Raw genomic sequence first — 21,199 nt, 5'->3', positions numbered from 1 at the left:
AATTTTTCAAAAAACCCACACATTTCTGTAGGCCATTAAAATTGCAAAAATAGCCCTGGCTGGTGTAGCTCAGTGGATTGAGCGTGGGCCTGCGAACCAGACAATTGCGGTTCGATTCCCAGTCAGGGCACATACCAGGGTTGCAGGATGGTTCCCTGCAGGCCAGTTCCCAGCAGGGGATGCATGAAAGGCAACCATACATTGATGTTTCTCTCCCTCTCTCCTTCTCCCCTTCCCCTCTAAAGATAAATAAATAAAATCTTTATTAAAAAAAAAATTGCAAAAATAAAGTATAAGTAATGTTAAAAGTAGTTTTTAAAAAAAATGTCTGTTTTTAAAAATTGTGTTATTGATTGATTTTACTGACAGGAGGAGAGAGAAACATCAATTTGTTGTTCCACTTATTTATGCATTCATTTGAATTTTTTTTTAAGACTTTATTTATTTATCTTTAGAGGGGAAGGAGAGAAGGAGAGAAACATCAATGTATGGCTGCCTCTAGTGCATCCCCTGCTGGGAACTGGCCTGCAGGGAAGTGGTCTGCAACCCAGGCATGTGCCCTGACTGGGAATCGAACCTCGATCCTCTGGTTCGCAGTCCTGCACTCAGTCCACTGAGCTACATCAGCCAGGGCTCATTTGTTGATTCTTGTATATTCTCTGACCAGGGATAAAACCAGGAATCCTGTCCTATCAGGACGACACTCCAACCAACTGAGCTACCTGGCCAGAGCAAGGAATACCTTTTTTTTTTTAAGAGCCAAGTTTTTTATTTGTTCATTTCTTGCATCTGAAGTTCTCCTCGGTGACATCCCTGGCCTGAGGTTCTTTTCCCTCTGCCATGGTCCTTAGTCACCACATGATTGAGGCCCAGCCACTCTGCGGGCTTCCCCTCTCTGTCATTTTCACAGACCTATCCATTCCCCTAATTCCTCTTTTTCTCCATTCTCCTAATTTCTTATTGTCATCAACCTTAATTCAGTTGACTTGGTGTTCAGCACATAAGGCCTCCACCTACCTGCTATACAGAGGCTTATCACAATTGGATACAAGGTCACAAAGATGGGCTTGGTACTTGTCTAAAGCTTTGGCAGCTTTGGGAATTTCAAGTACTAGATCCTTGTGGGGGAGAAGAAACTTTCCTCCAGCCTCAAGGTTCTTTCAGCTCATCTAATAATCATACAGACATAAGAAAAATAACCAAATCGAATACATACATATATATGGGAACCCCACATACATGAGATAGTCAGAGACCCCGTAAGTATGAGGGGCTCAGAAATAAAAAGGGGCACTGAGGCACAGAAGACATTCTAAGACAGGGATGAGGTGAGGTGCCTTGGGGGCGTCAGAGGATCACTGCAGGATGATAAGAATAGATGTTTAGTAAACAGAAGTTTGTCCTGCCTTCTACGTAGGTCAAAGAAGCTTTTGCTGATAATATTCCACTAAGGTAAGGCCCCTAGTTCAAGTTCTTCTAAGTAAAGAGAGGGGCATAAGTTTCCCCTGAGCCTTCAGCTAAAGTTGCCTTTAGCTCAGAATTCACATCCTACAGAGAGGCCCATCTTGGGGTGCCTAGCTTTTAACCCCAGCACCATCATAGGTTAGGGCAGTCTTCAGCACTTACATCAGTTACCTCTGGCACGCCTGCAACTGAGGACCTGAGCACCTGAGGACCAGGCATGTGCCCTGACTGGGAATCGAACCGCTATCCTTTGGTCCGAAGGCCCATGCTCAATCCACTGCACTACACCAGCCAGGGCCAAATTTTCTTTAATAATCGTGTTAACAGTGTGAAACCAGAGAAGCTGGAGTTTGTGCTGATGTCACCTACCAGACCCAATAAGCAGAGACAGGGATTGAATCTTAATGGGCACTTTATTCAGAAGGCTGGAGATCTGAGAAGACGTAGGGTTTATACCCTAACAAACAATCTTAAATCCCATTTTAAACCAACCCTTTTTATAAGGAGAAGAAAAGTACAGATAAGGGGTTTGGAATTCAGGGAAAAGTTAACCAGATAAAAGCTGCAGCATTCTTCCATCTGTGCCAAGGTGGGTCATACCTTCAGTTCCTGAAACAATAGCTTTTTACATACACTGATTACTAAGCTTATTAGCTACTATCTGAAACTAACATTTTTCCAACATTTGAGTCCCTCATCATTTATATTGGTCATCACACAGTAGTGGGGGTTAAAGATCTCTCCAGTTTACATTTATGTAAAGGCTACATTTAATTTTTTATCTACTGGGTATTTTGAAATAAATTTCAATCAAACAACTGGCATATAAAAAAAGAACTACTATAACAATGTTTTCTTTTACTTTATTCATGGTCTTTAACAATAGCACTATTATCTGGGAGGCATAGTTTTAATCCCTTTAATCATAAAGGGAATGAAAGTGTCTTTATCAATATTTTAGCTCTATCACCTACCATGTCCATGGAAACCAAAAGTCCCTTGAAAACCATAAGAAATTGCTCAATAAGAGGTTAGGTATTTCATGAATACAAATGTGTACCTGTTGCATTTTAACCAAGACTTTATTTAGAGGATAGGGTCAAAAATATTCATAAATAACTTGAAGCCTTCCCCTCCTACCTCCTCCAGCTAATAGGAGTCTTGTTTTCTGATTTGGATGGTAATAACAAGAGCCAGAGGAAACCTAAGGTGGCCAACATATTTTGAATGTCAAAATGGTGTCTGACACACAGGAAGACCTACCTTTATTTTGCTTCATTTATTTTTAAAAGTAAAAACAAGCAAACAAACAAACCAGGATTGATTATAAGAAAAAGCAGTCCTGCCACATCAGAAAATCTGATAACTGGACAGGACTGTTACAGAGCAGAGGTCCAAGGCGGGGGCAATATTTGACCCACCGAGGGATGCCAAAAACTGTTACAGAAAACAGGGGCCCCTCCCAAGGACAGTGTACTAGTACCTACTGGGTTCGTCTGTCCGCCACCAGAGGAAAGACATCTCTCAATGCCAGAGATTTGTGAAAAGGAAAGGAAAGATTTATTTAAAGCTGTATAGACTTAAAGTAGTGACCTGATGTCCCCATAAAAATATCAAAGTACTTTAGGATAACCACAGATGCCCACAGCGCCTCCTTCTCCCCCCCCCCACCCGCCCGCCCTAATTCGGTGTACCGTATCTCAGGAAAAGAAGCACATGTTTGTGTTTCAGGTCGCTGGCACTATCAGCTGTGTCGACATTCAGGCAGGATCTCCAGTTAATCCAAAGTCATGTGGCACCTTCCACTGGCAAGAGTTCTTTGTACCCGTTTTGCCAGGCAAAGTCTCTCCTGCTTCCCAGGCCACTAGGCCAAAGGGAGCACCCCAAAGCCGCATGGGCCTCTTCTACCAAAGCTACAGGGGTCAGCACTCTGGCCAAAAGCTTGTGGCTTTCTTCTTCACCGGCCTGCAGGGATCTCCATTCTGGCAAAGCTGAGTGGTTTTCCCTTTCACCTGGGAAAGAGGGGATCTGCACTCTGCCAAAACCACGTGACTCCCTCTTCCACCTCCCTAAGAGAAGGTCCTCACTCTGCCCCAAACCACAAGGCTCTCCCCAATAGCTGCCTCAATATCCCCATGCCAGTCCTCCTTGCAGCCCCATTTCCGACTCCTCCTACAATCAGTTACACTTGCCAGGACTCCCATACCCTCCCAGCTTTACTGGGCTGCCATAGTGAGTCTGGGCAGGTGTGGCCCCAGGGCATGGAGCCAATCAACTCCAAGCTCTCACGTAGGCGCTATAACTGGGGGGGAGGGGGGGAACCTGCCCCCCAGTTATATCTTGGGTGGAAGCCACTCCCTTCTCCCTGGCTCAAAGCATGGCCACAGCTATTTAACATATCTATGAAACCAGTTAAAGGTTATAGATATGTTAAATGACCATTCCAGAGGTTAGTTGCGAATCTGTTGCTATGCAAAACAACTCTCAATGGCCCTGGATCTATTTGTTCCTTCCCCCAACTGACACCTGGGGGGGGGGGGCGGTGAGGACATCTTAATATTTCCTGGACACCCTGAGTTCTGGACCCCATTTCAGAATTTTCGGGGGGGCTCCCCTCCTGGCTGCACCCTGTTATAGGACTACTATTTGTCCAGGACTAACTGTACAGAAAGTTGCTTCAAGGAATTAAAATTTCAAGGTTGCTGATCTAGGATCTCATATATTCACAAAAATATTGCCTTAAAAAAAAAGAACAAGGCTGTTTTATAATCTACTTGAATGACATCAGATGATCAAATACTGTAAAAACTTTTCCAAGTTTTTTCCCCAAAAAGTCATCTAAATATTGTACAACAGGCTAGTAAGCCAGGACAAGTGGAAGAGGGAAACTTTAGACAGATAACAGCCAAGTAATTTAAAGCAATCTAGTAAATCGCTAAATCCTATCTTTGGTAACCAAGGACACATAAGAGTAAATGGTTTACGCTTCTCCCCAACCAGAGGGTAAATAGGTTAAATCACCCTACTCTGGGTAATAGATAGCAAAAATCCAATTAGTGCTATTATGCCACTCACACCCAAGGACAGAGGAAGTTAAGGGAATAAATCTCACTTGGTACATCAGTCTAAAGCTGATGAATATTCTACTGAGATCCTCCCCAAGACCTCCCATAAACCTTCAACCTTTAAAACTCTCCAAAGGAAGGTCCCAGAGGCACACTCTCCCTCCCAGGAACACAGTGTGCCTTTCCTTACCCCTCTACTTTCCCCCAGAGGCGTGCATCTCCTAAACTCTAAAGGAGCCCCCCCCCCACCCCCCAAGGCTTGCAACCAGGGAAGCAATGGGCAGCCACTGCTCATTCCAGGCAAACCGCCTTATCATGTCCCCAAGACCCCTTGTCTCTGACTTCTCAGTGAACCAAAGCAGCCCAACCTGGGCTTATTTCCCTACCTAGTCCCTCTTCTGTTGGCCCTCCTATCCTGGGCCCTTCCTTGTTTCTCTGTCCCCGGCTTTGATAAACATCCTCTAAAATCACTTGAACTCATGTTGGGAAATCTTTCCTGCATGAAGTTAAGCCCACACACTACCGGCCAGCCTTGACAGAACCACTTAGGGCCAGGTCCCCTTTGCGGTAACACCGTGATCAGAGAATTGTGACAACTACCATATGTAAAAGGGAAGCTGTACTGTCTTTGCTTAAAGCTTGAATCATCACATTGACACAACACAAATGGTGCAATCCAATGTCAACATAACTTTCTAAGTTAACATTTCACCTTTTGCTCCTTTTTCCCCCTGGTGTACTTGAAGGTACTAGAAAACTGATCTTCACCAGGTAGTGTTTGAAATTGAAAATCAGGTTTTCGAAACAATTGTTTTACTAGATTGAACTGATTTAACCTCAAACAACATATGATAAAGACATTAAAGAAAAAAACAGTTCTGTGCACTTGGAAACTATGTGAACACATCAGTATTAATTATATCAGGGTGAACCATTCAGACAATTATATAGCATATTTGATACAAACAAAAATACTTTATATATAAATATAATCTTTTTATTTTAAAATTCTACCCTGTTAAATATGAATCAGGAAGTGTTCTGGTAATTGCCACGTCCAACGCTAACTACGTCGTCTAACAAAGTCACAGCATGGGGACTGTGACTTCACAGAAGCATGTTCCGGCCAGGTGGACGTGGCATAAGTGGATATATGGTTTTGATTCTGTTTGTGCTGACTCTTGGTATTCTGACATTTACCTTTCTGATAATTTGGAATCTCCTAGAAATGATGGCCATTCTCAGAGCTGATCAACAACTAGGTCAGACTGAGAACAATGCCACCTTGGCCTTTCCCCAAAATAATACCCTCTCTGGGGGCCCAGAGGAGGAAAGGCCCACAATGTCCAGTGAGTCCAAGGGGAAGAATATTTCCTTCCCTAACCCAATTAAACAGATGCAGGATAAGTTAATATTAGGTGGCAGGGAGCCAGAATTACCCAGGGCGTTCCCCCAAGTTAATCCCCTCTAATAAAATAGCCCCTGAATATCCAAAAGTTGTTGGAGTAACAGCCCCTCCTTTACCTTGAACAAGAATATATATTAATTAAAATTGAGCAGGCAAAGAAACAGGAAAAGCTTGTTAGATACCACAAACTAAACACGTGAAACAATTACCAAGGAATTAGAGTCCACAGTACATAGAAAAATATTTTAGACAGAAAGACAGATAGCTAAGTTAGACATCACAAAGGCCTTATAACAAATTTCCTAACCTCTGCTCGGTCTAGCGTATCTTTTGCCCCATGCCAAATTCTAGACCTTTAATAAACAATAAGACATTCAAACTCTGTACATAGAGCTATTTCAAATTGTCTGATTAATAGTTCTCCTGGTCAAAACAATTTCTGTTTAATATAACTGAAACTATAGAAATTCTTGTACTTTTCCTGGTTACCTTCGTATTGATTTTTTTCTGCTTAACTGATCATGCTATACACCTGCAAATGTTAATCACTACCTAAAATGAAAGTATAAAAACCTGCTTGTACTTGCAATAAAGGGAACAGAGCTTCACTGTCCTTTGAGGCGTGATGTCGTCTGTTACCCATCACCGACGCCTTACCCACCTTCGGGAATCCCTGGACCCTGCTGTGGCTGGACCGTGGCAGGAAATCACCACACCAACAAGTATTTTGTTAGTTATAAGAGCAAGCCAAATTTTATAACAGAAGTATGTAATTAAATTATATATTAATACAAAGAGGCAAAGAATTAAATAAGTTTATTCTTATTTTGATTTACTTATTCAGAAGCCATTCGACTCAAGCATATAATTTTCTATAGATTTATATTTTCCCTCTACAGAACTAGTGCACTAACATAAAGTGATTCTGCACAATCAGCCATAATATGTACAAAGATTCCCAATACTTCCAGTTGTTTTTGAAAAGCTTAAAACGTAAATACTCACTACAATACCTAGCTGCTTCTAGTAGTCATTAAGATTTTAGTTCTGTTCCTTGAATTATATTCCGAATCTTCTCAGCATCATTTTGTACAACTTTGTTGGATGGATCAATCTTAAGTGCAGCTTCATAATCCTGTAGGCCTATATTTATATAGCAATAATGATCAATAAAAATATTTCATAAATACTTATATTATCTATACAATATTTTTTAAAAATAAAAATGACAACTAAGAACATGGTTCAGAACCTGTACCGGGTTTTACTTTATTTTATTTATTTATCTTTAGAGGGGAAGGGAAGGAGAGAGGGAAAGAAATATCAATGTATGGTTGCCTCTCGTGCGTCCCCTCCTGGGAACTGGCCTGCAACCCCAGCATGTGCCCTGACTGGGAATCGAACTGCGATCCTTTGGATCACAGGCCCACACTCAATCCACTGAGCACACCAGCCAGGGGTAGGACTTGTACCAGGTTTTAAATCAGAGTCCCATCTTCACACACATGGTAGTATCTCTAACAGACCATAGACATTGTTCAGTGATTTCAGAAATAAGTATAATGAGTTCATTCAGAATTCAGTAAGAAGTAGTTATTTTAAATTCAAGAACAAATAAGCTAAGAGCTTTAACTCATTAAAGCATGAACAGAATCAATAAAACTCATATAATGATGTAATCCATAACCTGTAGTTTGTGGGGTTTTTCTGTAGTTATCATAGCTACGGAATTCCTTTAGGATAATTGGTGAAGGAAAGAGTTGTGGAAAGCTTGGTAAAAATACATAACTGAGGCCATGACCGATGTGGCTCAGCTGGGGCAGCATCATCCAGGCAAAGCAAAAAGTCCCTGATGATTTCTGGTCAGGACCCCGCCCGCTACCCCAAACTTGGGTGGTGGGAAAGGTAACCGATCTATGATTCTCTCCCTCTCTTTCTTCCTCCTTTCCTTTATCTCTAAAAATGAATAAATAAAATATTTAAAATATTAAAACATATATGTAGATTTATGTATGTATGTGTGTGTGAGTGTGTGTGTATAGACTGAATCTAAATCTTTACCTATAAGGCAATGGGAAGAATTTCTTTGGGAGGAGGGAAACAAGCTCTTTTATTTTTTAAAGATTTGTATTTAGTTATTTTATTTTTGGAGAGAAGGGGTGTGTGAGAGAGGGGAAGGGAAGGAAAAAAAGAGAGAGAGAAACATCAGTGTGTGGTAGCCTCTCACATGCCCCCTATTGGGGACCTGGCCCACAATCCAGGCACGTGCCCTGATTGGGAATCGAACAAGCCACTCTGTGGTTTGCAAGCTGGCACTCAATTCACTGACCCACACCAGCCAGGGCTGGAAACAAGTTCTTAAGTGCTATTGATTTGCTATGCCACTTTGGAGAAATCACTTATCTTCTCCAACACCTCATTTTCTCATCTTTAGCTAAAAAAATTCTGATGCTATTATAATTTGTAAAGATAATATTATAATGTTTCCTTCCTATCTTGGTATTTTTTATTTCATGAAGCTAGATAAAGGCACTAAAAAAATGGGACATATATACCTAATTTTGATGTTTTGGTTAGGAAAATCTCCTAAAAATGGCAGAAACAAGTTTAAAATGAAGAAATAATAAAACTTTTAAAGGCTAGAGCCCATCAGGCATTGAATACAGGGAAGCTAAGCAGGCATCTGGGAGAGAGGTATGGGAGAGGGTGTTGGGAACCGCCCTGCCTGGTTTCAGAAGCTGTAACCCCCACATGGATAAGGCTGAGTGAGTGACCTCAAACCAGAAGCCACCAAAAAGACAAAGCTTATTTCCCTGGCAGGGGTTCCACCTCTGCTCCTTTTACTTCAACCTGCTTGGCCCCAAATGCTTGATCCATTAACCAATGACAGGTAAGATTCCCCTTCGGTCATGGGGAGCCCTAGGGAAGGACTTGGGGGCCTACAGCAAAAGGGGGTGATGGACCCTCATCCCTCGACTTTGACATAGCCTGAGTCCTCATTCTGTCTGTGAAAAAGCTCTTGGCTGCCTTACTTCCCCTGCCTGATTTAAGCCTGAAACAATGCCTTAAGCCTGAAACAATGCTGGAAGTGGGTGCCACCCTGTGCTGGAAAGGGCGAGTTCCTTAGAGCGATCAGACCTAAGAAAGAATATGTAAAATCCTGTGAAACCTGCTTTGTTTAGAATGCTCTCAATTAAATGATAAGGGTCCAAGGAGCAAGTGAATTTGTTCCCAGAAGTTTTATGGCCTTTTAGCTATCTCACCCTGACTTAAAATAGGCCCTCTGAGTTCTTTGTATGTTATCTATTGTTTGATCCTCACTGCCTGATAATGATTAATGAGCTTTACCTGTATTCCTGTGCAAAAGGAACCCAATAAAAGCCCATTGAGGAAAAGGCTCTGGGCCCTTCTCCTCTGAGAAATGGGCCACCTTTCTTCCCCAAGCAGATCATGTCTTGGTAGACTTATTCTCATTTGTGGCAGCTGGGGGCGGAGCCCCCCCACAAGAGGGAGAATTGAAGATAAAACTCTGGTTACTACAATATTTTGCCTTTGGGGCAAACATGAGTAGCTAACCACAAATAATGCCTGAATACATTAGAAGTATAAAACAATAACAGTTAAATAAATGCTATGGTTTCTATACACACAGGGCTTGGTTATAAACCTTGGTACAGTGTTACAAATATAAGCAATGATCACACATTGTGGTAGATTTCTGAGCATGTTTATGTGTGTGTGTGTCCAAAGAATCTCACTTTAAAATTTCTATTACATTTAGAGAGTAATTTATATTCTTTATCACACATCTTTTCATGGAAAAGTTAATACCACAGCATTTTCCAAGATTACATCTTGTTCTAACTCCCTTCTACAATAACTAATTTTTTAACTATTTCAAAATGATTTTTTGTCAGGTAAGTTACAAAGAATAGATTAAGTGCTAAAAATATTTTTAAAATGGAGTCCTAAAAAGTATGATCTTAAATAATCCCAATGATATTTTTTTCAGAGTATAATTTGGAACTCAAAACATTTCTATCATTTACTTACCTTCTATATACAATTCTAGTTGACAGAATGCGGTTCCACGTCGTACGTGTGCCTTTATTCTTGCACTAGCATTGTCTGCAACAGGTGGTGTCAATAATTCTAGTGCCTTACAAAAAAACAATAAGGGAAAGATGTAACATTCTAATTTAAACTTGAGCAAAAACATGGTAAAAGCTTTAACTTTAAAACAAGACTTAAATGGTGATGGAAAAAATAAATAAGAACTAAAGTTAAGAAAAAAAAATAAGCATCAAACCCTCACCCACCGCAAATTTGGCTTAGCTAGCACAGGAATTTAAATACATACATTTATATTTAAAAAAGTAAGGAATTATTCAGTTGTTCATACCCTCTCCCCCAAAGTTATGATTTATCATTTGAAACCTCTAAAGATTTACCCTTACTAGCAAGAATGATTAAATAGCATTTGTGTTTTTATATTCAAATTAGATGATTCAGTTTATTCATTTATTCAATAAATATCTGTTTATGCACAAAACCATACTAGCAAAAGGAAAACTATATAAAAAATTATCACTTGCTTAGTAGCTAAATAAGATCAAAGTATGAGGACTTGGTTGTTTCCTGTACATCCTTTATCTCAAGGAGCCACATAAAAGATTTAGCATGTGATTTCCCCTTAAAACAAATTACTTTGATATAAAAAAAAGAATAAACTAGCAGTTTAAAATAATGACATGATATTAGTAATGAAAATTAGGATATACTAAATTATTACTCTGAGAATGGAAAAAAATTATTGAGATAGCCTTTTCCTGTGTGGGTGGTAGTGATATCAAGTGTTCTTCCTTCTACCTTGTATTATGTGTGCAAAATTTTAATAAGGAAAAGGGGAGCACAAACTGACAACAACTTACTCATACTATGTGAATTTCAACTGATATACCAAGGCAATATAGTAGCAATAGATAGAAAACTTCCAATCTCAAGAAACACCAGTTCCTTGTCCATGAAAAAAAAAATCTTTCATTTCAGAAAAAGAGATATAATAAGCAAGATGATTATTAAAACCTTTTATTATTTAAATAATCTTCAATTATTTATTAACATATAAAAGGTAAGGGCGTCATTTAAACCAATAAATAGGAAGATAACAATTTGAAAGTACCACATATAAATAAATAGATATATATACCTTAGAAGAATCTTCAATGGCCTTGTGTAAGTTTTTTAATTTTAGATGGCAAGCAGCTCGATTCAGATACAACAGTGGAATCTTATTATTCAGTCTTATGGCTAAGTTGTATGCATTGATAGCTGCCAAATAGTTTTCTGTTGCAAACAACTTGCTAATGAGACAAACACAGAAAAAAATATATAACACTGAAGCAGAAACACAGAAATAATATCTAAGGATATTTTCTGTTCCCTGTACAACTGGGGTTGTAGACTATACTGACTCCACATACATCAGCATGTAATCAGCATGACCTTACCCCTACCTCCAAGGGAGACATCAGTAGTTTAAGCCAGTAGACATAATTCCATTCTCCTTGCTACATTTTTTTAAAGGATTTCATTTATGTTTTAGAGAGGAGGGAGGGAGGGAGAAAAGGAGGGAGAGAAACATCCATCAGTTGCCTCTTGCAGACCTGCAACTGGGGACCTGGCCCGATAACTCAGGCATGTGCTCTGTCTAGGAACTGAACCAGTGACCTTTCATTTCCCAGGCCGGTGCTCAACTCACTGAGTCACACCAGTCAGGTGTGACTGGGATGTGTCCTTTGCTAGGATGATTGACTCAGGGATAGGCTTACAACCAAAATTACATTCAGAATGCAACCTGTGACTTTACTTCCAAAGTTAGAGAATGAAAAACTGGAAAACTCCCCCTGCTAGATATAAGTGAAGAAAGCACACAGCCTAAACTGTTTAATTGCATGGGAGGAGCAAATGCTGGAGTAAAGCTGATACCATGGAATTATGAAAAGAATAAGAAGGCAGAAGGAAACAGTCCTTGGTGATACAAGCTTTGCGGGAACAAGCTTTACCTAAAATACAATACAGCTTTGGCTTTTTAGTTATATAAGCCAATAAATTTCTTTTAACATAAGTCCAGTTTAAATTGGCCTTTCTTGGTTACTGGCAAACAAAAGCATCCTAATAGATATACTATTTCAGTTCAAGTCTTCCAAAATTCTCTTACAACAAACAGATGTACATAATTGAAGAATTTATTTAAAATGTTGTTTTTGTCATTTTTCATGTACAATTCCCAGAATTTTGAAAAATGTATAAACATAAGAAAAATAGAAAAATATTTTGCCAAGTATAAAAGTGCCATTAAAATAACTCTTTGTATTCATTGCCAGTCAATTGCACATACTTTACAGTTCTAGAATATTACACATGATGATATCAAAAGCAGACCAGCAAAAGCAGCCAGTAAATCCTGAGTAAAAGGTAAAATGACACCACTGTGACATGTAACCTAAGTCTAACTCAAGTTTAAATTAACCTCCACAGACTAAAAAAGCTAATTCTGTGAGAACGGTTTCCATATCTGAAATGCTTCATATCAGCCTAGGATGTTACTGACCACAAGTAACAGAATCCCACTTCAAATTGGCTTAAGTCAGTAAGGAAAGAAATTATCTTACATTTAAAACACAGGTGGCAAACACAAGGCCCGCAGGCTGAATCCGGCCTCCACCTTGTTTTATCCAGCCCCCCACTTTGTTTCTACCCAGCAGCAGCACGGAGCTCCTTGCCCCTAGTTAAGGAGTAGTTATATTTATGCAGTCCTAAAATTACATTCAGCCCTTTTAAGGCAACAGAGAGGCTGATGTGGCCCCCAGTGAAAATGAATTTGACACCCCTGATTTAAAAAGTCCAGAGGGAAAGACCGTGCCCAACATAACCAGCACATTGAAGATGTTATCAAGGGCCCGGGTTCCATCCATTTCTCCATTCCACTGTACCGAGCTGCAGTAGGGCTAGGCCTGGCTAGGGCTAGGGCTTTAAACTAGGGCTAGTTTCCCTCACAGGTGCAAAATGGCTGCATAGTACAAAGTGCCACATTCAGGCACAGTAGTCATTAGAAGAAAATAAGACAGTATATTCTGATACATAATCCTTATGAGCAAGAAATTCTTTCCCAGAAATCCCCTGATTCACCTCCTTTCCCATCTTACTGACCAAAAGTACCTACCCTTAAAAAAAGATTTCCTCTTAAAAAGCCACCAGTCTCTCTTTCCCTGAATTGCTCTCTCCCCTTTCTATATTACTTCACTTTTCCTCCTCAATACTATATATATTGCTGTTTTAGAACATTTAAAAAAATTCAACTATACGACCATCTTTCCATGTTAATAAATACAGGGATACACTATCTTTTGCTATTGAGTTGTAGTAGTTCTTTATATATATATGCATATTCTGGATATATGATTTGCCAGATATATGATTTGCAAATATTTTCTCTATTCTATGGGTTGCCTTTTCACTCTGTTGATAGTGTTCCTTTTTTAAAAAGGTTTTATTTATTTATTTATTTATTTATTTATTTATTTACTTATTTATAGATATAGGGGAAGAGAGGGAGAGCTAGAAGGAGAGAAACATTGATGTAAGAAAGAAACATCAATCAGTTGCCTCTCACACATGCCCCATTGGGGGACTGAACCCAAACCCAGGCATGTGCCCTGAACAAGGAACTGAACTGGCAACCTTTACTTTGTGGGACAACACCCAACCAACTGAGCAACGCCAGTCAGGGCAATAGTGTTCTTGATGTACAAAAGTTCTAAAATTTTTTGAAGATTTTATTTATTTATTTTTAGAGAGGGGAAGGGAGGGAGAAAGGGCAAGAAACATCAGTGTGTGGTTTCCTCTCGTGCACCCCCTACTGGGTACCTGGCCTGCAACCCAGGCATGTGCCCTGACTGGAAATCAAACCGGCAACCCTTTGGTTTGCAGACCAGCACTCAATCCACTGAGCCACACCAACCAGGGCAAAAGTTCTTAATTTTGATGCACTACAACTTAGCTATTTTTAAAAAATCTCCTATGCTTTTGATACCACATCTAAGAAATATCACCAAATCCAGTATCATGAAGCACCCTGTGTTTTCTTCTAAGAAGTTTGTAGTTTTAGCTCTTATGTTTAGTTTTTTATCTATTTTGAATTAATTTTTGTATATAATGTTAGGTAAGGGTCAAACTTCATTCTTTTGCATGTGGATATCCAGTTTTCCCATCACCAATTGTTGAAAAGGCTGTCCTCTCTCCACTGAATAGTGTTAGCACCCTTTTTGAAAATCATTTGACCATATGGTATATGAGGGTTATTTCTGGACTATTTATTCCATTGATCTATATGTCTGTACAAACCTTATAGTAATATCTACATTTGGAGAACAGTTCCATTTTCATCTTTAATATAAGTTTACAATTTTATAATGCAATAGTTTTTTCAGAAAAACTCTCCCAGGTTCTAATGGAAGAAGAGCTACAATGAACAGCATTTTAAAAAAATCACTGTAAGCCCTGGCTGGTGTAGCTCAGTGGATTGAGCGCGGGCCTGGGAACCAAGCAACCACGGTTCGATTCCCAGTCAGGGCACATGCCTGGGTTGCAGGCCAGTTCTCTCCCTCTCTCCTTCCTTTCCCCTCTAAAGATAAATAAATAAAATCTTAAAAAAAATCAGTGTAGAATGAATAGCAAGAATTATGAAGTTTTATAATTTTTAATGTTTATACATATATTAAAATATAAATCCATATGAACATTACATTCAGTAAAATTCAATACCACTACAACCAAGAATAGTCTAACTCAGAAACAGCCAAATTTCAAAAGAAAAAGGAAAAAAATTAAATTTCTGTCTAAAAAGCAGTAAGCATTGAACATCAAATTTAAACAGAGAAGCTAATAACCATTAAGTCTACCCAGAAGCCCCAAATAAGGCAATGGTAGTGAAGAGTTATGCGAAAGTCCTCATTCATTAAACATATATTGAGAGCTTATTGTACTCAAGAGACAAGAACAATTGCAAATTCCTCTCATTTTTAGGATGACTGATCGGTTTGCCTTTGTAAAGAAAAAAAACATTCTAACTGGCAAGGCCAAAGGGGTCAAACATTTTGAACAAGAGTTGAGTGTAGGAAAAGCAACAAGAGGCAGGAGTGATAAGAAAGAAGTGAGTAGAAAGAAAGAAAAATCCAAAGCAGTTGGGCTTGGAAACTGGGATGGAGGCAACGCATTCTAACAGAAGACAGAACAGCTGTTTTGTGCACTGGAAAGGGAACTGTAGCACCCACTGCCCCATAAAGGACTTTGAAAGTCCTTGTCTCTTTCAGCATCTTGTCTGGGTATAAAGTATTCTTGGGTATCCCAAGAGCTTCCAAAGTTGGTAACAGTTTGCCTTAGTGCATCAACCATTACAAATTTAGCACACAGGATGGAAGGAGGAAAAGGATACTGCAAACTAAGTCAGGCCATAATAGGTGCACTGCAACAGAATATAAGGGGCTGTAAAATACAAACAAACAAGCAACTGAACAAAAGTCTAATTACTTCAAAGAAGTCATCTTAGAATACGGAATCTAAAGTTCCTTAAGTCAGGTAGCAGCATAAGAAACCTATCTTTTCTCCATAAAAAGAATTTTTAAAATGCAGCCAAGCAAGGCAGATTCGACAGATATGTATTAAAAGTAGGCAGGTACAAGGGGCTATTGGGAGATAGTTCTCCAAGGGTCTGGTGCGTTTCTTATGTCAGACCTACTGACAGATTTTGTTTAGGACTATCTTTTCAAAGATGTTTGTATAGCACACAACCTTGAAAGACAAAAAGTGCAGATTTGTTTGCTGCTCTTTATAATAAAGACAGTATCTCCCCATGAAGTAGTTTGAACAAATTTGCTTATAATGTTGTAAAAAATCATGTTCCTTAAGCTCAGCCTTCTCAGCTATGGTGCAAACCTACTGTGTGTATAGCATCCACCTGGGCCCACCTGTGCAATGGCCCTGTGAGACTTGAAGGGCAAAAACAACCAACATGCAGAAAGCTCATGCCGCTTGCTGTGTCTTAAATAATAAAGTCCTTGTCTCTGATCCATTAGTCTTCTGGCTTCTCCCAGCATCCATTAAACTGTGGTAGCTAATCCATTATAGTTCTTGCCAGGGAACGGACCCAGACCAAAGTATTCAAAGAAAATCAATTTGGCAAGTAGAACTGTATGCCATGTTGGGAGAATACAGTAACAGCTGGTTGACAATCAGCATCTGAAAGTCTAACATGAGCCCTGGCTGGCATGGCTCAGTGGACTGAGTGCTGACTGGCAAACCAAAGGGTCACCAGTTTGATTCCCAGTCAGGGCACATGCCTGCGTTGCAGGCCAGGTCCCCTATAGAAGGCATGTGAGAGGCAACCACACACTGTTGTTTCTCTCCCTCTCTTTCTCCCTTCCTTTGTCTCTAAAAATAAATAATTCAAATCTCAAAAAAATATATCAGCCCCTGCTCCCCCAAAAAAACTAAAAAAAAAAAAAGTCCAACATGAGAGAAACTAGACTTTTGGTGGTGAGCACACAAGAGTGTACAGATGTCAAATTGCCATGTTGTACACCTGAAAATTTTATAATGTTATTAACCAGTGTTACCCTATAGATTTAATTTTTAAAAAATTCAACATGAAGTAAAAGGACATCCAGACAGCAAGACAGAATCCATCTACAAAAATTCAGAAACAGCAAGCATGCAGAAATTCAGACCAACTGGTACCAGGTTAGTCTGTCAGCAAATAGCAGGCTGCTACAGTACAAAGTTGGGGTTCAGAAGCAGAATTAACTCGGGTGGCAAGAGGAAAAGCAAAAGCAAAGCATAGCCTTACTGTTTTTTTTTAATCATCACCCAAGGATATGTTCATTGGCTTGAGAGACAGAAAGAGCAGGAGAGAGAGTGAGAGAGAGAGAAACATCAATGTGAGAGAAAACACTGACTGGTTGCCTCCTGCGCGCGCCCCAACCAGGGATCAAGCCCACAGCCCAGGCCTGCGCCCTGACAGGGAGCTGAATCTGCACCCTCTGGTGTCCGGGACGACGCTCCAACCAACAGAGCCGCCCCGCCAGGGCCAGAGCCTCACTCTTTTTTTTTAATATACTCATTTTTTTCCATCACCATTTATCACCCCCCTGTACCTCTTCCACCTCCACCCACCCACCCCCAGAGCCTCATTCTTAGAGGGACTAGAGTATCAGTCAGGCTATAAAATCTGTACTTGGCTAAGAGAATAAAAAGAAAATTCATACACTAGAATTAGGGCAGGTGATCTTATGTAGCAACAGTAAGTACTATGATGCTGGGTGCTAAGTAGTACAATTATATAGATCCTTAATTCCCTTCTATCTAACATCAGAATTTACTGTGGAGGGTGAGGTATGCAGGTGGGATTCCAGGGGACTTAGTGTTGGGGAAGAAGGGACTTAAAGTCTCGGGTCAAGACAGGGTTAGTTCAAAAAACAATGCTAAACATCACACACAGATTAATGTCAGTGGGACAGAATGATGGTCTCTCTACTTTACATGATTACAAATGTCTTGAAGGATAGCAATTAAGTTATTTTCAGATTCTGAGTCACACAGGCTATTAAATAACATCACACCCTGCCATATCTAAGTAAGAGCACCTAGACTCTGTTTCATGTGAGATGTTCTCAGTAAAAAGCTACCTGGCACATAATGTTAATGGAAAAGCTAAAATGCTTTCATGAGCAAATAAAATTACATAAGATTAGGTATTTTCCTAAAAGGTAGATTTGACATTTAAAACTAAGACACAGCAGTAGAAAGCTGGGTAAAGAAAATAAAAACATTCTGTGGCTTTTTCTACAAGCTTCATTCTGAGAACACATAATCCCCTAAACGGTTTCCTCGAACTATTGCTCTTTTGAAAGACACATCCACTCCTGAAAGGGCAACACAATAAGGACGGCGTTTTGCCTGTGTAAACAGAGAGGGCTACCGTAAAACAAAACCTCTGGAGATGAAAGTGTTTCATCCTTTGCCTTAACTTCAACACCTTGCTTCTGAATCAGTTCTGTTATGTCTGTTTTTATCTTTTGTCCCGAATTACATTGCTAGAGAGGATACCTTTCTCTCTAACAATTCCTTCCTTTTATCTGTTTGTACTTGGCATTATGGTTAACTGTGCTTCGCTCTGTTTCTCTGGTTGCCGTTAGTTACTAAGTTTTCTTCCATCTCCTCATTTTTAATTCTCTTCTCCTCGTATTTTGCTCCTCCTTCTTTTTCTACCTAATTGAAGACTGTCAGGCAACATGGTACAAAAACAAAAGGGACTCGAGTAATTACAGGCTACCAGTCATAGCTGGCCACCACAAAGTATGCTTCTGCAGTAGGTTGTTGCCTATTGATTGCTTTCATCAGCAGTCAACTTTATATTTATTTATTTATTTGCACATACACACGTCTTTTGCTGTACTTATCAGTCAAAATTTCAGCCCTGGCTCAACAATCCTATCTGCCCTTTCCACTCTTAAATCCAAAACACATCATTAGTATATATTAGAAATAAGATCAAAAAGGACTCATGGACATGGTCAACAGTCTGATGACTGTGGGGGGGGGGAAGCAGGTATAAGGGGAGTAAGTGGAAATGGAGAGAAAAAAACACAATAAAAAATTTTTTTAAAGAAGTAAGATCAGACCAACACTGCCGAGGACCTTTAGGCAGTCCCAGCACTAAAACACCTTGTGCCAAAGGACTGTCTAACCATGTCCACCAACACTGTTATCTTTGGGCACTGATCAAGCAGCGTGCTTCTCCCTTGTCCTCCAGTTAAAGTCCTTATTCACTAGCCTTTCCCACTCTCAACCCCACCTCCTCCTTTGCGCTTTCTTACTCCTGTTTCTGCCTTACTGACTCCACCTCCCATCCAACCGTTCCCTAGACCCGCGAATCTTCCACACAGTGCTTTCTAAAATAAACCTGGCTCTGCCTGGAGGGCAGTGCCACCTCCACCCCCCCTACGCTGAGCCTCACCAGACACTCGCTTCCCCACGTAAGGAACTGGGGCCGCAGGCACTGGCACTGCCCAGACTCACTCGGCAGTAGCTCTCCCCTTTACATAAAAGTCATCACCCTTCGGGACCTCTGACTTCTTTAGCCTGTAGTCTTCGGGTTGCTGGCATTTATTGTTTTTTTAAACCACTCTTTTTTATTCACTGAGGGCTTTGAAACTTGGCTCCCAGTATCTGTCTCCACCCCAACTTCTGCTATAATTCCAGAAAATTCTAAGGCTTATCTATGACCCCTTAATCAATTTAGCCTTGAAATACCTAGAACTCCTTAATTCAAATTACCTTCCTTTCAACTCTATTTTGCTACCGCCAGGGCCACACCTTGGATTCTGTCATCAACTGAACTACACTACCTCAGGACCCTCAAAGTCTGGAATCCCAGACACTGATGTGAACTTTTTATTCCGCCAACTTTCCCTTTACACTACTTCTTCAACCTTACAGAGCCCTCTGCTTTTGTAATTGCTTCCTTTTCTCAGGCCACTGAGCCCCTCATGACATCTCTTCCTGTCTAACCCAGCCAGGGCTTCATGGCTAAACATCGGAGTTATTTCTCCCATGAGTAATCTGGTTCCTTGCACTACTAGTCTTTTGATATTCTTGTCAGTCAAAAGTTCAACTCCCACTCAATGATCTACTCTTAAACCCAAAAGACTAAACACTATAGGAGGTAAATCACACAGTGGTACTGACTGACGTCTCTCTGAATTCACGTTTCTTACCGAGCACAGCCCTCGACAGTACCCAATAAGCAATTTTTCTTGTTAGAAACTTACCTTGTCTTCACTTTCTTCCCTCTAATCTCAGAAAAAGGTATCTCTGCCTACTTCAAAGTAATTTGTCAACATTTTCTACAGCAAAGTAACTAATCTAAGAGGACAGCTTGCTCTGCTATGCACACTCCAGCACTCTCAGGCTGAAAGGATTCACAGCACACCACTTGGGCTGCGGTCAATCAATTGAAATAAAAGGGTGGGAAGAAGATTGCATTCATCTCTGAGAGGTATGCAACAGTGGCTGGAACAGAAGCTTCATAATCATACTGACCTGGGATTGAATCCTGGTTCATCTTATTAACCACCACCTTAGCTTAGTTTATTAACCATTGTAGCCCTGGTTTCTGTATTGGAAAAATGAGGATAAAAAATACTATCCACCCCGACTGGTGTTCAGTGTGTTGGGCATCATCCCACAAACCAAAAGGTTGCCAGTTTGACTCCTGGTCAAGTCACATGCCTGGGTTATAGGCCAGGTCCCTGGTTGGGGGTATGTGAGAGGCAGCCAATCTGTGTTTCTCTCACACACTGATATTTCTCTCCTTCTCTTTCTCCCTCCCTTCCCCTTTCTCTGAAAATAATGTTTAAAAAGTCTTAAAAAAAAATAACCAGCGGAGATTGAGACACGTGGAAGACAGGAAGGCTGGTACCATATATGAGACTCCATCAAACTGGCTAACACTATTTGCCCACCCTGGAGACCCCAGAGACTCTGTCCCACCCAACTTACTGGCCCACACAAGCTGTTTTTCCATTTAATGACTGGCTCATGCTTCGTAACTTACTTAATTCTCTCAAAAGAGCAACAGCCAGCTTGGTGAGCCCCCTACCCCTGCACCTCTTGCTAAGTAGCCACAGGCCCAGCACCAGCAACAACCATTCTAGATGCACAGCCTGGCTTCACCTGGGAATCTCCAAGCCCAGCACAAGCAGCAGGCATCTCACAGCCATCTCAGATTACTTTATGGCTCAGGCAGGGTGGCTCTGGGCAAAACACAGGTGGAGGCAGACCTTGGCCTGCACCACCTGGGAAACCCCAAAGCCTGCGCACCCAGTGGACAGCTACAGACCACGCTGGAGCAACACCGCCCTGCTCCTGCATAGCTGATCCTCAATGGAGGATAGATATTGCTGGTAAGTGGTTACAGCCAGTCCTTGCAGCTGACTGGCCTGGGTAAATACCTCCATTTTACCTGCTAACAGCAATCAAAGCTCAGCAGCTACAGGATGAGGGTGTACTCAGCTTACACAGAAGGTGACCCTTGAGTGCCCAGCTGGGGTGATAAAGGAGGCTGTGCCATGGGACCCTACAGTACACCTACTACATTAGGCCATACTACCAAAACACAGAGTCAAAGCAGCTCTACCTAATA

The 21,199-nt window shown here is 40.6% G+C and overlaps 1 protein-coding gene across 2 annotated transcripts in view; it reads right to left on the bottom strand.

Moving 5' to 3' along the window:
* Nucleotides 1–6,794: 6,794 nt before the first annotated feature.
* Nucleotides 6,795–21,199, bottom strand: part of DNAAF4 (dynein axonemal assembly factor 4) — a 34,259-nt gene continuing 19,854 nt past the window's right edge. The window contains exons 7-9 of one of the 2 annotated variants that reach the window (XM_037151129.2): nucleotides 11,147–11,300; nucleotides 9,991–10,096; nucleotides 6,795–7,080 (exon numbers count right to left, since the gene is read on the bottom strand). In XM_037151129.2, the coding sequence (XP_037007024.1) occupies nucleotides 6,971–7,080; nucleotides 9,991–10,096; nucleotides 11,147–11,300 (370 nt within the window). In that variant the 3' untranslated portion in view covers nucleotides 6,795–6,970. The remainder of the gene's footprint in view (nucleotides 7,081–9,990; nucleotides 10,097–11,146; nucleotides 11,301–21,199) is intronic. The other variant, XM_037151130.2, reaches the window with a different exon arrangement.

The sequence above is a fragment of the Artibeus jamaicensis genome, unplaced genomic scaffold (assembly GCF_021234435.1).
Source record: "Artibeus jamaicensis isolate MK-2021 breed Jamaican fruit bat unplaced genomic scaffold, CSHL_Jam_final contig_548, whole genome shotgun sequence".
Taxonomy (NCBI): domain Eukaryota; kingdom Metazoa; phylum Chordata; class Mammalia; order Chiroptera; family Phyllostomidae; genus Artibeus; species Artibeus jamaicensis.
Note: the sequence above shows the minus strand (reverse complement) of the source record. Positions and strands in the feature narration are given on the sequence as shown.